The 17811-nt window shown below is 38.1% G+C and overlaps 1 protein-coding gene across 1 annotated transcript in view; it reads left to right on the top strand.

The window, feature by feature from the left end:
- The first annotated feature begins 2913 nt into the window (after positions 1-2913).
- The window catches only part of PCSK2 (proprotein convertase subtilisin/kexin type 2), a 114160-nt gene continuing 99262 nt past the window's right edge, over positions 2914-17811 (top strand). The window contains exon 1 of the mRNA XM_087716839.1: positions 2914-3415. Within this exon, the coding sequence (XP_087572965.1) occupies positions 3233-3415 (183 nt within the window). The 5' untranslated portion in view covers positions 2914-3232. The remainder of the gene's footprint in view (positions 3416-17811) is intronic.

Raw genomic sequence — 17811 nt, 5'->3', positions numbered from 1 at the left:
TCTTTCTGCCCATGGGAAACATCACTAAGGAGGTCCAAACAATACTTCTTTTCAGTGGAGTTTGCATCTCTTTGCGGCTGGACTTTTCAGACTGAAAAAGATTGCCAAGTGAAATCTGTTTCACAAATTCCATTGAGTCTAGCTGGAGATGTATAATATTTTGAGGCCTGAGGTATAAGGAGCACAATGCTAGCTTTCCTGTTTTGCTTATCTAGAGTATTATTGTACAAGAGAAGTGGAGAAAAGAGAAGTGTTAACTGCACTTAGTAATATCAGGAAAATCTTCTTTTACAGGCTGCATATTTGGCTGTCATATATATCTGTATAAATATGAATGCATTTATTTATTGGCATCTTTTCTTTGGGAGCAAAAATGTACATGGAACTGCCTTTTCCAACTTTTCCCCACCATATTCCTGAGAGGTAGGCTAATTTGAGAGAGTGTGGACTTGTGCATGTAACACTTACATGTGACAGAAAAAGAGAGTAGGGAGGGTGGAAGGGGGAAGATTGTTCTGCCTTGATATGCTCAAAAGTCTATTCCCAGGTTCAAATTATCTAACTAAATTCCTTTGAAGGTTGCAATCTATTAAAAAGTCAATGTTGCAGCTTGAAATAAAGCTTCCTTATTTTTCAATTTCTGTCTATACTTGAGAAAGATATTGCGTAGCTTGAAGACTGGATTTGTTTTTTTCAGAAACCTCCCCACTTTGAATTGGTCTTGAATGCAGCCCTAGATGCTTATTTCCCACTGACTGAACAGGAATTAAGTTTCCAATTGTTAAATCAAGTTATCCAACCTTAATGTGTCAATATTGTTTCTGTATTCAGTGTTGGATCCATACCTCTTTACGTTCCTCCATCCATGATGCTGAAGCAGAACTGGCTGCATTGCAAGTATCTTAATGGCAATATATTACAGTTATTTCACATTGAAAGAAACTGTAGAAAGACATACCTTTTTATTTAATTGAGGACAAATCATTCACAAATTTGTTAATAACTAAACTAGAAATTTCTGGTCTCATTTTTGTGTGGATGTTTTGATACTTAGCAATATTTTGATATTTGGTAAGTGTCAAACCTGCCATCAGTGTGTGCATTTGACCTTTTAGGTATTTTTTAGACTGACCTTTCTCTGACAATCACATGGTTGCATCCATGAATCTTAAGCCTGATTTTTATACTACTCAGTTGCAAATTGTTGACTAGTTAGGAAACCTGAGTGAGGAAGGATGTGCTCCTGAGCTGGTCATGTCTTTTAATTTAGAAACCTGAGGTCAGGATCTTTCAAATGATCCTGATATTTATATGCTGCCATGGGAGTCATTTTGGCTAAATAGGAGAAACAATAAATGCTTTGGATGTATTTAAAATCTAACTATGTTCAAAACTGTGAAAATAAATTGGATCTGGACTCATTTCTCCATTTGGATGGCACTATTCAATTGATTAAATTGATCTTGGGAAATAATCTACTGAAAAGCTTGCTGTGAAATAATATTTTTAAAATAGCTCTTTCAATGCCTATGATAAGCTGCTTGGGGAAGCTCCCGTCTCAGGCCCTGCCCCTCCAATTGTGCATGCAGAACTTAATGAGAACATGGGAGTTGAATGTCTCGCCGGCACTAGGACAATATTTGCCATATAGCAGACTAATTTAAGGAGTTTCCATCACCTGTGAAACATGCAGTACACAGCCTTGTCATCCAACAGAAAAGAATCCCCACAGGGCTTAGAGAATCTTCACTGCTTCCCACAGCAATCTCTGGCAAACTCTGAAGTCCACCTAATGATAGGATTGATCCAGGGATTCTTAAACCATCTCCTGGTCTCAATTACAGATTTCAAGCACTCTGTAGAGTTCAACATTTGCTGAAAGTTATCTGATATGAAGAGAAGGTAGAGAACTCTGCTCAGTTCTCCATCTTTCAATTTATTGTTCAAATGGCTGCAAGATAGGCTGAGAGAGAGAGAAACAGAAAACCTTAGATGATATATTCAACAATGCATTTGTGGAAAGCCCAGACTATGTTGCTACAAAAAAACACAAACCAAACAACAACAAAAAGAATAACAATAAATGCAGGAAAAAAGTTAGCCAATTCTCAATTCCAAGGAATTCCCCGTCCACCCACTAGTCTGACTCAGATACCTCCTTAAATTTCCCAAATCCTTAAATTCTAGTGAGTTAGAGGGAGAATCAAAACCTCAACTGCTTTATGCATTCAAAGTACAAGCTGAGTTGAGTTAAAAAGTAAAACGTGTTGGCTCCTTTTCAAGTCGTGGTTTAACAGACCAATGAACAATTGTTTCCCCTGGTTTTTTTTGTTTTATTTATTTACAAACGCTACGGAGACTTTCAAATGGCAGCAATAAACGATGAATCCGTTATGCGCTGTTTTTATTTGCAACCCTGCTACTGCTGCTGAACTGCGAGAGCAACCTACCCTCCTGAATAGAGACGAAAGCCGCTCACAGAAGCGAATTTCAAATAAATCTAAGCGGGGGAGCCTAGCGAGCATATGATTTGGAGAGTAAGGAATCCTTGGAGGAATGTGATACTGATCATGGAGCCGAGGGCACTCCCGGGGGATGTGGACGGACCGGGCGTCTCGCCTCTCATCTCAGCCTTGCCTCGAGTTCCATAAAATCAAGAGAACTCGGCCGCGGATTGGAGCTCTCTTTGCCTCCCTCCGGGATCCCCCCCCCCCCCGCCCTCGGCCCCGCTCCGGCTCCGAGAAAAGGAGGAATTCTCCAGGGTGCTGAATCCGCTCAGCGCGGCCAGGCTTGCCTCTGCTCCGCGCAAGCCTTTCTCCCTCTCTCCCTCTCCCTCCCCGCCCCAGCCAGCTGAAGAGGGCGTCCTGCTACGAGGCAGAAGGAGGATCGCGCTCTCTCTTGCCTCCAAGTGATTGGCAGCCCTGCGGCCTCACTTCGCTTTCTTTTCGCCGTCGCTCTGTATTATAGATGAGGAGGAGCTGAAAAATGCAGATCTGGCATCACACGCACACACGCACACGCACCCATCGGAATAATTCCACGAGCAGCCAGCCCATCGGATTCCCCCTCTTCTCGAGGCTGTGAGATGCTAAAGCAGAGCACCGCTTAAATTGGTTGTCTGCAGCCAGCCCGGTGACCGGTCCCCTTAGAGTATCCATATCATCCTTTGCTTAGCTTTATTCCCGTTATTGAGCCCACGAATATTGCCTTGCACTCCCTGTCCGAAAAAGCCATGAAGACAGGCACTGTTCCATGCTGCAAGACAGCTGGCCTCTTTTTACTGGGGTTCCTTCGCTTTGCCTCTGCATCTCAAAGGGCCATCTATACCAATCATTTTTTCGTTGAGTTTCACAAAGCGGGAGAAGCAGAAGCCAAGCAACTTGCTGCAGAATATGGCTTTAATGGGGTCAAGAAGGTAAGATCCCCATTCTCCCCTCCTTCTTCCTTCCTTTCTCTCTTTCTCCCCCCAGACCATTTAGTTATGCATGAGGTTTATGAATTTGTTCTGCAAAGTTGGCATGATCTGTGTCTGCATTTTAGTACTCAGGAAGAGGATTAGAGAAAAAGAGTTGTTTGAAACTCTTGTTAGACTAGGTTGATTGTTCCTAATCTAAATGACTCCTCCTATATAATTTTAGCACAGTTTTCTCCTCTTTTTTGGAGGAGAGTTGTCTATCTATGAGTGTGCTTGTAGCTACAACAGTTTAAGGAATGATTCATTCTTTGAAGCTCACACTTTGATCATGTCCACTAAGTTAGGAGCAATACAAAGATCCTCATGGATGATTCTGTTTCTTTGACTTCTAAGGTTTAAAAAGTCGACGTGCAATAACCCCGTGGCACAATATTTTAAATTGGATGCTTTGTTTTTAAACCACACCAATTAGAACTAACATACCTTTTCTCTACTGATTAATATATTTTTTTAGTCAGTGGATCCATACTGTATTGTGTATGAACCCACCTATTCACCAAGTCTTCCCCATTTGCCACAAGAAGGAGTCAGTTGCAATAGTCATTATTGATGGCCAGAACGGTCTGTTAATTCAAGAATCTTCCCAAGTTTTCATTTGGAAATCTTATAACAAGTCTATCTTGAGTTTTTCTTTTGTTTCAAACAATTTCTGTTCTGTAATCTCTTGGAAGTAGAGAACATGGCTGCAATAACTAATTAATGTTCTTTAACTGTATCCAAGTATCCATGCGCACTATAAATAGAGTGCGGGTAATATAACATACCAAGTTTATATACAGAGTTGGGGGGAGAAAAACTATGGTGTTTAACAGCAGTGTTTGTGGGGGGGGGGTGTCAGAAGACAAGATAAGCTGCTTATGGTATCATTGCATATTAGTCACAAAGGGCTCCAATGTGCCTTTAAAACCTTTCCTTTCTGTACCTGAGAATGAAAACAAGCAGTGACTCCATGTTAAGAAAGAAATGAATTCCTTTTAATTAAACAACAATAATAGAATGTATGAACTTACGTAATGCTTCTACATTATTGGCAAAGTCCTTATATATATAAAAAATACAAGAACCCAGCAAAGATATACCTAGTATAAACCAATTTCATCATATTATTTCCCCCCACCCAGTGATTATGCAAGAAGGACCTGAAATAACTTCTACTGCAGGCAGTGGGCTTCTCCCTGTTTACCTCAATAGGATTGAGCCCCCAAAAGCATGTCTGAAGAGTGGGAAATTGCAAAAAAGAAAGAAAGAAAGAAAGAAAGAAAGAAAGAAAGAAAGAAAGAAAGAAAAATCCATAATACTTTTTAAGGTTTTTTTTTAGCCAGCATGGACTCAGTCAGACAGGAATACATTAAAAATGAAGGAAAACCCAATAACCTCTGGTTTAATTCCATAACTGTCTGATAGATTTGGCATTTCTGAAATGTTCTGTTTTGAGGCAGAGGAATTGTGGCATTGCCAGAGTTCTGGGAAAGAGAACTTATGGGTAAATATCTGTCTGTAACTGAAGCTTCTTTGGTAAAGAAGTTTAGTTTTTAATGCACTTTCTGCTTTCTTCGCTCTCTTCCACTCTTTTTTTTCCTTCTTGATTTTGAGAAATGGCTTTTTGCTAGGTCTACTTTGTTCTTCTTCTCTTCCATCACATGATCACTTCTTTTCTTCTCATCAGATGGGAAAAAAGTAGGATCAGGGCAGAAATGTTCATGAAAAAGATACCTAGAGACCAATGAATATTTGAGTGTTAAATGAGGCCCAGATTATTCCTGTGCACATATAAAAAGGGTGTAACCTCAAAAGAATACTATTTCCCCCCCCCATATGCCTTACTACAAGGATCTGTGTCTGAGTTCATTTCCTTCTATTGTTACTTAGTAGAAGCTTATCTAATTATCATTTCCTCTTCATAGAAGGAATGAAACAAGACGATATATTTTTATATACATCTTAGGCTGCAAATTCCATGCAAAATAAGTTCTGCTAAAAGTTAATTCTGAGTAGATATATGCACATTGTATATTAACCAACAAGGTTAAAAACAAACCAACCATCATCCACCACTTCCAGAACTGGCTAGCAAACTCATAATGAAGCACTGCACGGTTGATCTTAGCAACATTTTTCTTATAACTGTTGGAATGCAATAGCAACCTTTTATAATTGCATAAGTCTTGTTGAGTTAAGTGGCTCTTATCCTTAGTTGATGAGTTCAAAATCAAAGGCCTACTTTCCTATTCTTCCCGCACATGAATGACAGGAAAATTAAAGCCTTAGCCTATATGGAAACTATATCAATAAGTGGTAGGGTTTATTTTCTTTTGCCTTCCTTCCCTCTCATTGCATATCATATTTCAGGGAAGGAGAAACAACCACTCCATTATTTATAAGACATATCGTTCATTTTCTATCGACTCCAGCTCTGCACAAGATGAAATTCAAGATGAAGTCCTTGGTTTCTCCTTTCCATTAACATCAACTCAGATGTTCTTCCTGAGCTGCCTTGCTCCCAGGGAAAATTTCTACTAAGTTCTAACAGAGATTTCCAACAGTCAATATGACTAGGATCATTGTAGGGGAAATCACCCTGGCAGAATGATTTCCCCTACAAGTTCGAATTTAACTGAGTTATTTTGCTTCCTTTATACTCATCATCACAATGGGGAGTTTGCGGTAGAGAGGCAGCAGGAGGAATCTACCGTAGGCTATTTCCAAAATTGACTGTAATTTACTGATTCTGTTTCTCATTTTACATTGTGCTGATGTTAATGGGAATGAGCAAAGAATAGAGATGTAAAAGATACCTCAAAAATAAAAATAACAAATTCCTAGGAAAAAGGAGGATGCGAGTTAAATTTTGGTTAATAATTCCTTCCAGAAGTTATGCTAGCTGAATAATTTGTAACTTTGATCTCAATTTTTTTTTAAAAATTCATGTCTGTTTGGAAGTTTTTAAATGGCCTCCCATACAAGCAGCCCTGGGTTGCTTCTAGCACAGTGTTTGTTGCCAATGAAAGAATAATCTGAGCCTACTTTTCCTTCTGCATGCTAAAAGCTAAAGGGAGCTAGTTTAATTTTTCCCTTCTGAAACTCTCTCACTCCCCTACCATGTAACTATTGTAAACATGAGAGACAAATTATTTTCATTGTAAACACTCCTACATGGCTATTTGGGGGAAACCTCATTATTTTAGAATAACTCTTCCTTATGAAAAATATATAATGCTAGCGTGCACAGATTTTACAACGTTAAACATGTGGGCCCACAGGAGAATGGTTGCAAATTAATAATGTTTTTTGTGTATGCATTATCTGTCTGGATTTAAATTCATCTGAAAGGCTGAAGGTAGATGATAGATGTTTATTATAAAGGGGGTGGAATCATCACCATTAAAACAACATTGACAAATCCTTATCATGCGATGAAATTGGGGAACTCTTACATTTAATGAGAAAATGAAGAATACAATAGCAAAAACCAACAACAAAACATGAAATAGTTGTAACACAAACCTATTCAACTCCTTTAACCCGTCACCAAAGCAATATCACCTTTACTATTCAAAAGAGATGCCTTTTTCTTATAGGGAACTGTTTCTGTAGCTGCTTATTGGACTATCCAGAGCATTAACCAATTTTCAGAATGTCAAATGCTATAGTTTTCAGAGCATCAAGAACTGGACTGGAGTAGGTCTTTCTGTGACATATCATGGGTTACTCTTGAAAATATGGGAAAATATGGGAATGTAGACGTGAGGCTACAATTGGTATAAACCCCACTCCCTAAAACTATTTGTGAACAAGAGTTTCTACAACATGATCCAGTGCTCACAAGGAAAAGTAGACAACCATATCCTATCCAGTACCTTTCCCTGACTTCTTCATCTGAAGACATTAGTGAGGCTTCACCGAGCTTCATTTCCTGATTTGCCACTGAATTGGGACCTTAAAAAAAATCAGGTTTTGAAATTGTTCAATTTCATTGAAGAATTGAGGCCAGTGTATTCAACTTGCAAACATCACAATAAACAGATTGCTCCTTTGGACATTTTTTTATATTGTATGGGAAATAAAATGTTGCTTTTTTCCCACAAACCCTCCCCCCCCCAAACTGTGGTTCCTGGAATGCATTTGTGTGACTAAATGCTACATCGTTGATAATGGTCTATTCCTGGATGAAACACTGTATAGTTAACTAGGGTGATTTCATACATCCACACATTTTATACCCCAAACCTTTCTAGAGCAATTTGCAAGGCTTTGTAGTTATTCTCATGGAAACTAACCTGTGAGAATTCCTTCACAACATGCTTTAAGTAAGGAAGGGCAAAAATCATGAGCCATTCCCCTGTCCCTCCATTCTAATTTTGCACAACATTTGTCACTTTAAAATAGCCAAATCTACCTGAGGGGCTTACACACTTTTTAAAAACTGGTGAAAAGATCCTGTGATGCCTTAATCTCAGTGTAACAAAATAACAGAGTAATAGAGATGGAGGGGACCTTCTAGTCCAACTTCAGTTTAGGCAGGAAACCCACCATTTCGGTCAAGATGGTTATTCAATTTCTTCTTTAAAAACTCCAGTGTTTGAGCACCCACAATTTCTGGAGACATTCCAGTGATTAATTGTTCTGTCATGAATGAAGAGGATCCCAAGAGATCAGGTGAACCAAGAGTTCTTATCAGTGAAAAACCAGCTCCCGCCAAGATCTTTAGCTCAAAGGGCATTCACAATGATTCCTGTGGAACAAGTGCTTTCTTGAAAATTAATAGCCTCTATTATTCAATAGTGAAGTTGCATGCAACCATATTGACACAAAATCAATCACAAGTAGTTCAAATGTGAAGGGTCTTGAGCTGGTCAGTAAATCCCACTGCCAATCAGAGCATTTGTGAAATTCTCCATTTTTCCTGAGATGAAAAAAAAGGGATGACTAGTAGATGGCACCAAAGAATTTGTGTTTTCTGTATCATTTTGCTATAATTTAGTAGACATTTGGATTTTTGTAGCCCTACTTTTACTGTTTATGCACATCAAATTAAGACAGGTTAAACCAGCAATTCTTAAATTCTTCAATATGGCAATAATTTGAGAATGATCAATGAATGTGTAACACACAGACCTGCCCTTTTGATGAATATAACTAATGGGCATAGGGTTGAGCAATATTTAAATACACCACTTTTCTTAAATACAGTTTAACCTTTGCAAGACAAAAGTCTTCAGCTTTTTGCACTTCAGCTACTATCCCCTGCAAGCTTTTGCCGGTATAATGGGAATCTAACCTTGCAAGTCTGGACAATACTTAAAATATTCCAAATGGACCTACCAACTGCCAAATGTTGGGAAGCCATTCTACTAAATTTTCTTTTGTGCACCTGAAAAATGCACCTGAAAAACCCCTTCCTTCTTTCCTCCCCCCTCCCTCCCTATGTTTTTTTTTTTTATCTTGCAAGCATGTCTGATGCTGGGAAAATGTTTTGGCTCCTTAATGTCAAAAAGAATGAGATATAAAACATCTGAGAGAAATGAATTTCATTCACACACAACCACACACAATACCACAAAGGCAATATAATAAGAAATAATTATTTAGCATGATTCACTCAGTTCTAATTAAAAAAATGGAGAGAGGGAATACTTGCGAACATTTTAGCTGCAGAATAATTTTTTGCTAATTGCTAAAAGAATCTCAGTTGTTAAAACAGATTGGAATGTGCTAAGATGCTTGCCTTCTTCCAACATATAAGCTACCAGTGTTATATGTTTGGATATGTATTTTTGGATATGCTAAATCACCCCAAAAGCTTTTTAGTATCAGGAGTGCCATCAGGGGTAAGACCAAGGCAGAAGTCTACAGACCAATTTAGCTCATTTTTAGATTGGTAAAACAATACATGTTCATGAAAAGTAATCCCCTCCATGCATTGCCTAATTGCATTATTATTTGATGTGCTGCTTTTTGAACATGAGTCAAGCATCTTTGGGGATATTTTGCTATTGGAAAGATCTGGGACTCTGATTATTTAACATCAAGCTTTTAGGCTGCATTCCCAGGAATAAAAATGAGAATACTTAAAAGCAAGATACATCTTGTCTGGCATCCCTTTCCTACTACAGGATAATTAGTCACTTTTGAAAATTGGTCTTGCTCTTAGTTATACTTCCACACATCCACTGTTTGCTCATAATCAAATGTATGTTGTCCTAGAACGTGATGGGGAATCTATGGCATGCATGCCACAGGTGGCACGTGGAGCCATATTTGCCGGCACGTGAGCTATCAGCTCCAGCGCGCATGTGCATGCCAGGCAGTTGATTTTCACCTTTCTGGAGAGCTGGGGGAGGCCATTTTTCCCCTGGGGAGGGTGAAAACTTATGTGCACATGCGTTTGTGTGTGTGTAGGTGTTGCACGTACATGCGCAGGTGGGCGTACGTGCATTGAATTGTGGATGTGGACACACATGCACGTGATAGCACAATTTCTGTCCTAGAACATAGCAAATCCATTTAGTCATCATGGCTAATAGCCACTGGTGGTTCACGTTCTTCTTTGGATTGATCTTCTCTCCTCCTACACTTTAAAGACATGTAAGCCATTGAACATCACAGCATCTTGTGGCAGAGTGTTCTATGAATCAGTGTAAACTGCATGAAGAAGACCTTCCTTTTTTGGGGGGGGCTGTGAATGACTGTCACCGTGGGGGGGGAGGGGAGGGAGGGTTGTATGTTTAAAATTGTATTTGTATTTGTATGTTTTACTCTTAAAAAATGTATAACTAATAAAGATTACTTAAAAAATAATAATAATAATAATAATTGCAATACTTCAACCCCAAACCTTCCAAAATTAGCATCGATTCTATGGATGCTTCATCAGAAAGACAAATGTAACTCTGCATTCGGCATTAAAGTTGATATTAAAAAATAAAGCTTGAATATTACAGTGTGAGGCAGGAAAAAAACAAAGAAGACCTTCCTTTTTGTTCATCCTGGAACTCTTCTCATTTTAGGAACAGTGCTTGACAGGGATTATTCCAAACTTCAAACTATGTTTGGATGGAATTGTAAATGGTAAATTATGACCTTACATTGCTTTCTTCAGCCTGGTGCCCACTAGTTTATAAGCAGGAAGTGGCTATTGTTCATCTGTCCTGCTTGCAAGTTTTTCATAGGTATTTGGTTATCCAAAGGCTCCAAGAAGTGAGTTTTTGGAATGCCTGCTCAACATTTTTCTTATGGGCATATCTAAGATGTAGGACTGCACATCTGTAGAAATCCTACCTACCAGGGAGATTCTACTTACTTTTGGTCATTTCTTCCCAGAATAGAAATACACAATTATTTAGCATGTATTCCATTTTTGTAGATTATATTCACTTGTAAGCAATTTGATTATTTAAATATTTATGATGCTTAGTAGGTGAAATGCTTGGCACTTTGGCCTTAAGAAATGAGTTGAGAATCTTTCTTCTCACCTTCCTCCTTTGCCTTTCTTTAGCTCTGTTGCTTTAAAACAACAAAACAAAAAATAACAGAAAAATAATAAGGAATGGATGGAAGGATGAGTGGATGGATTGATATAGAAAAGTACTATTCAAAGGCCAATGATTCCTGCAGGAAAATTAATTAAAAGGATCTGTTTGTTTTGTGCAATTGATGTAATAAAGAAATAGGAGGTTATCAGCATGCACAAGATTAACCTCAATTTATATGAGCAATAATAGCTGTCATTTATTAATTGGTATTAACTACCGGTCTGTTTCTTTCTTTTATAGAGGCATGTGTGGTCAAATGTTTTGTTACTAAACTTTGCCCTTATGGGAGACCTTAATTATGTATATCAGGTGGAGGACACTATCTTTCTTTTTTTATCCATGACTTCTACTATATGTCTGTAAATTAGTAACTATAAATTATAGTTTTAGACATACCTTATTTTAGGTTATGGATGTTAATTCCATTGTCTTTTTAAAAAAAAATTATGGTAGTTAGAACAACATTGAATAAAATTATCTCCTTACTCTGATATGCCCATTAATGGAAGGACAAATTGGATATGGGGTGAAAATAATAAAGACCCTGCACTAGTACCAACCTTGCCTTTTTAAAATTTCAACAAAAAATCTTTCACAAATGTAGTTTCTACAAAAAGTAATAGTTCAGCAACAAATGGCAACTAGCAATGCTGGGTGATGTCATCTTCCCCTCCCTTAACAATATAGTTGAAATGATTCTCTTGCATTGACCTAAGTAAGGTCAATGCATTGACCTGTCTCCATACCACTGATCCATCACTGTAAATTGATTTTTAGTGAATTGTGAAAATGGAGTTGGTAGGCTCAGAATCATCCAACTACTTCCATTTCCACCATTTCAGAAAGACTAGGAAGAAAAAGAAACACTGGGGTTTGTTTTTTCAGCTCAAGGGCAATTAAATTTTAAAAAATGTGTTTAGAATTTGTATACATGCTTTGTTCACTCCAGAATGGAAAAACAAATGGTACATACATGGATAATATTTTTCTTCTCTTTGATTACCTAAAGCAAGAAAAGATGACTAAAGCTTCCATTTCATTTGTCCAGGCTGGAATGAGAGTTCCAAAATCACAAGGAATATCTGATGATGGAAACTGTCTCTTTGTCAATTCTTTCTAACCCTGCCCATAGGTGAAGGAACTGTAGGATTGCAATCCAGGTTCCAAAATCCATTCGCCTTAGCCTTTCAGAATGCTTCCTAATCTGAGATTATCTATGCCAAACTTGGAACTGGTTTAAATTTATCGCCCCTCCTCTGAAACTCCCTGGCCCTTTAGAAAGGAAATTGGTTTACAAATGAATAAAGTAAATTAAACAGGAATGCTGTTTCCTGTGGGAAGGAACCATGCTGAACATTGGCTATTACAAGACCTCCAATATCTCACTACACAATGGATGTCACAAAAGCACAGTTGACACATAGGAAGCCAGAGAAGCACTTATAGCATCTTTCTAAGAGAGAGAGAAAAAAGATGGCATTCTGGTAGAACTTTTGCTAATGATTAAAACAGATTATATCCCTTATCAAAATATATGCTTTAGAAGTTACACCAGATAAGTGAATGTTTAGTAAGTACAATGAAGTGAAATTACAGATATCAGACTATGTTACTACGGTATTCTCTTTCTAAATAAATAATAAATATCCTATGCTTTTCATGGCCAAGAACTCTATCCAGGGTTGCTTAAAGCCAGCTGCACTACACAATCTCTCCACTTGCATGTTTTTCATTGTGCCTTGATCTGCAAGGGCTCAGAAATGGATCAGGTTTGTTGCCATACTATGAAAAGTATCATATATGATTTTGCTTTTCAAACTGTCAGTTAGGTGGCCTCTGAACAGAACAGGTTGTATTCTCTTTCTGTCTCTGAAAGTCTCTATGAAAATATGTTTGTAGAGTCCAACTACAATTTTGGGCGGTGGTGGGGAAAAAGAATTGTTGTTGATATTAGTCTGAGCTTTCCTGGTTAATCATATTCACTAAAATCCATTTCAGGCCAACAAGACTCCGCTTCCAGAAGAGTGATTTAGAGAATTTACTTCCTCGTGCTCTCAAATCATGCACAACTCCATAAAATATCCTTCTGTTTACATTTGCTTGGTTCTGATCTATGCCTTGCATCTAATTCATTCAATAAAAAGAATTGGTTTCTAAGCACTGCAGCAGTTTCTTCACCAAGCTTGATACCACCATCATTTCTTCAAGTGTATTGACAGTCAGAAGTCCCAAGGAATTCTAAATGTTGTAGAATTGCACTGAAACAGATATCAGATTATTGCATCAGTAACAAAGGGCTTAGCACCATTTTAGACACTAAGGTTGATGACATGGGTGATTGTAGGCCAACCTGACTTCTTTTTTAGAAGAGGACCAATCAATCACAGTACATCGTTACTGTTTTAGTTGTCTGAAGTGCAAGGAGATTTGTGATTATTTTCACTGAGATTTATCAGACTGAAACAAAAGGAATCTAGCTGTGTATTATTTAATATGCTTTGAATTATTTACTGGAAGCTTACTGGCAGGAAGGCTGTCTGAGTTATATTATAAAGAATCTATGCTGAAGATTAATGATTTATGCTTTGCATTTTTCTCAAATTTTGGGATGTAACTTTTGAGTGAAGAATGTATGTTAATGGCTTAGTGCAAGTATATCAATAGGAGATAGGGAGAGTTAGTGGTGGGATTCAAAATATTTTACTACTGGTTCTGTGGGCATGGCTTGGTGGGCATGGCATGGCTTGGTGGGCATGGCTTAGTGGGCGTGGCAGGGGAAGGATACTGTAAGCTCTCCATTCCCTCCCCACTCCAGGGGAAGGATATTGCAAAATCCCCATTCCCTCCCCATTCCCTCCCTCAGCTGGGACTTGGAAGGCAGAGAATAGATGGGGTGGGGCCAGTCAGAAGTGATATTTACCAAACTACTCAAAATTTCTGCTACCGGTTCTTCAGAACTGGTCAGAACCTGCTGAATACCACCACTCAGGAGATTGACTGTGCTTTTTCCATTCATGTTCCTTGCTGGATTTGAAAGTCCAATTTGCCTATTTTTATGGTTTAGTTAAATGCTATTGTGAAGTTTTTGGTGTTTTCATGCTCAGAGTGGCTGAGCATTTATTTTTCTTTTTTCTTGGTGGGGTTTCTGATTGCTTTGTGTTCTCATGGGTGTTGGAAAATGTAGGAGCTACAGATTTATTTTATTTTATTCCACATCTTTCAATCATTCTGAAGTATCCTTGGTTGCCCATATTTACCATTTTGGAAGAACTTCATGGGGAAATAGTTCCTCTTGGTACTTTTCATGATTTAGATGTAGAAAACGGAGTGCCTCAATTTCCTTATTCCCCTTGCAGCTAGAGTCCCTAGAAAGAGAATCCAGATAGTGGCAGGAACATTTTTCCTGACCTGTTGAAGGGCCTAAAATTAGAAACTTGAAAGAGCAGTAAGTCAAATAAAGCTGCCAGTATTCCCTTAGAATGTGAATTTATTTTTCTGGTCCTGAATGGTAGGAGGTGATCAGAACAGCAGTCTTATCAAGAAGGACTCATTTTTTGAACAAGCACCTAGTCCTTGTCACATTCTAGATGAGACAAAAGTGTGGCTCTTTTTGGATCACCAAGGAAGGCAGTGTTTCTCCATGAATGCGTGAAAACCAACAATTTGTAACTGAGAGATAAATATCCCAAGTAGTCTCAATCCTGAGTGCCACTGAAGCTTACTGGGATGTGTCAAGCCCCCCCCCCAAGCATATTCATTTATTTATTTTTTTGTAAGAAGAGTGAGTACAGCACCTTTTTCTGGAGTTACATTTGCTTTAGTTAGTTAAATAATTAACCACATTCTGTGGAGAGCACAGCTGGTGTTGAGCCATGAGGTGGGAGAATTGTTTTTGTTCTTGGGAACCATATGCTACTCTTGCTAAAAATGGTTTCTTCATTAGAGTCTTCCTTTGTATCAGTATGTTTGTTTTCTTCTCTCCCTCCCACCTGCCCTCCCTCCCTCCCTCCCTCCCTCCCTCTCTCTCTCTCCCTCTCTCACAGTGTTCACTCATTCTCCTAGAATGGAGTAAATATTTTTTTTTATCCATGCCTCCTCCATTAATTTTGACTTTCAAGCAGGACTAAATTTTTTGGTTCGTCAGAACAGGTTTAGGGGTCAGAGAATATAGAAATGATAAATTGTAGGCCTCTTAGAAGTTTAATTCATGTATCTAACATCTCAGAAAAGAGAAAATAAAAATTAGAAGAAGAAAAATTGCCCTTGGTAATCGATGTTTGTTGCTGACTTTTAATATCACAATTCAGATGAGATGAAGACCATCCAAAAACATCAGTGGAATGCTGTGTATATATCATGGGCAGTGGTGATATTCGGCCAGTTCAGACTGGTTCAGGTGAACCATTAGTGGGTGGGCCCGCTCACCCACTCCATCGCTATTCCGTTCTATTTAGTCACGTTTTCTAAGCGACATGCATGTGTGCAAGCTGCACATGTGAGCAAAGTGCATGCATGGAAGGCTAAGCGCATGCACGGAAGGCATCATGGGCGACAATTGCCCTATGCTGCTCTGGAAGCAGGAAGCTTTAAGAAGAGGAAACATGTAACATGTCCTATTTTAGAAGTCTTCACTTCTAAATAGGCCTCCATATGTTTTGCCTTTTTATGAGTAATTAAAATGTATCATAAAGCATCATTCACTTCAGATTGCCTTTCAGGATTTTGGCGTAAATCATAGGACTATCAGTCCTGAAAATCTAAAACTTGAAATAAACAGTTTCTGTTTGATTGACATAACTAATTGAGCCATTAACCACCAATTTCTAAAGTGCACATTTTAATTAGATTTTAATGGCTGCCTTCCTTAAGAAAGAGTAATCAATGCCACTAAAACTGGAACAATTTAGACTTTCGGATCATTCTTCATGAATCTTTGGGTGGATGTTCAGGAACATTTTTCAAGCTGTAAACAGGATCAGGCAATTTGAACCATTTGCTTGCCAAGAAGGATGCTGCCAAACCATTCGCAAATCAAGTGAGAGAAAGGTTGGCCAGATAGCTAAACCTGTGCCCTCTGTTTGTGAAAAATATGTAGACAAAAAGCAAACCAATTGTGAAAGAACTGGCAAAACCTGTATTTTCTAGTTTTCTTTGCACAAACCATTGAACCTGGCTTTTGGTCTGCTTGAAAATAATAGCTTAGCTGTTTCGGAATGAAAATGGGATATTGGATTCAGAAGTGTCCACCTGGAGAAGGTATAAAAAAAATCAAGATAATGGCTGCAATTTTGTGACTTAAGCCCTGCCCTTCTTTTTTTAATGTGTGGCACACACTTGACACATGTAGAAAAGGGATGGGGCCTTCAATTCCAGCTTTCTCATCACCTAATTAATATTTTTTTTACTCTCTCTCATGAATGCTCCTGATTGGATTTCATTTTTTTTCTTTCTTAATTAGTTAATTGGTGTGATGATCTCTGATCATCTGATGTGGACTATTTCCTAGTGGCTGCAGTCTACCAGGGTATAGTTTTTACTTTAATATAATTTTAAAAGTTGGGATATTACACTATTGCCAGGACAATATATATTAATAGTACTCCATGGTATTTATCCACATATTCATTTGTCCTATATATCTGTGAGTGATTTATTTTTAAATTTGTACACTGCCCATCTCTCAGAGACTCTGCTCAAATTGCAACATATTAACAAAGGAAAAACTAATTAAAAAAATATTACGATAGAGAGATTAAGCTGTACATTAAGTGCCCTCCCAATTTTTCTCCTTTGTATTCATAAAGGCAGAATGATGCAATGTAATAACACTTAAAGTGCAATAAAACTAAAAAGAATAAATAAATAAATAAAATTAAACACACATGCAACTATACTAGATTTTAACTATTAGCTTAGATTTTAACTATTAGCTCTTGGCAGAAACCAAGAGCTAATTCCCTGATAATGTCAACTCTGAAGTGAACCTGGCTGAACCATCTTGTGTTGTCTCATAGTTGCCACAAAGCCTGAGAGAGGGAAGGGAGGGAGAAATAGATAGCCCAGCTAACAGTCAAAATAAAAAGTTTATCTGTGGGAACCAAGGTCATCATAACAAGTGGTTGGTGAAGGAGGAGAGGAGCCTGCCAGCTATACTCATTGGACAATGTGCCTGAAGACACTGGGGAGGTGGGAAGTTTTACTCTTTTAATTAGGTGAAAACCACAGTAACCTTTAGAGTTGGTTTTCATCAGCGGTGCCGATATGAAGTATCCAATAAATGTGTCCTTTGAGGAATCTACCTGCCCCGGAGTCCTGATTTCAATGGGTGCGTTACTCAGAACACTGATAGATAAGCAGTGCAGCATCTTCACTTCCCTTAGACCCATTGGAACTTTTAAAAAAATATGCCTATTCAAATTATTTAATTAGCCTGTTTGTTGGATTTAACACATCGCTAAAGACAGACATAAGTTTATTTTTAAACACTTATAGTTTAAATCACAAGATACTTAATAGTTTTCAGAGACTTGGCATCATAATAGTTTGTGGAAAGGAATAACAGAGTCTTCTTGCATCTTAAAAAGCATCAACTGTACTGCAAATGCTGCATACGCTTTCCTGGATCAGAGTGACTACAACTGAGGCATGAAGTATTATCCTATTTAAGGCGCATAGATACACTCTTGCTATTATGCTACAGAACCAAGCATGACTTGAAATAAGGTCTAGACAGTGATAATTATATAAAGAAAGCAGCCACTTACACAACAGTGGCTGACAATGTCAAAGGCAGTCTTGCATTGG

The sequence above is a fragment of the Thamnophis sirtalis genome, unplaced genomic scaffold, assembly GCF_051295495.1.
Source record: "Thamnophis sirtalis isolate CommonGarterSnake01/CBP01778 unplaced genomic scaffold, rThaSir2_p1.2 scaffold_5, whole genome shotgun sequence".
In the NCBI taxonomy this organism is placed as follows: Eukaryota; Metazoa; Chordata; class Lepidosauria; order Squamata; family Natricidae; genus Thamnophis; species Thamnophis sirtalis.
Note: the sequence above shows the minus strand (reverse complement) of the source record. Positions and strands in the feature narration are given on the sequence as shown.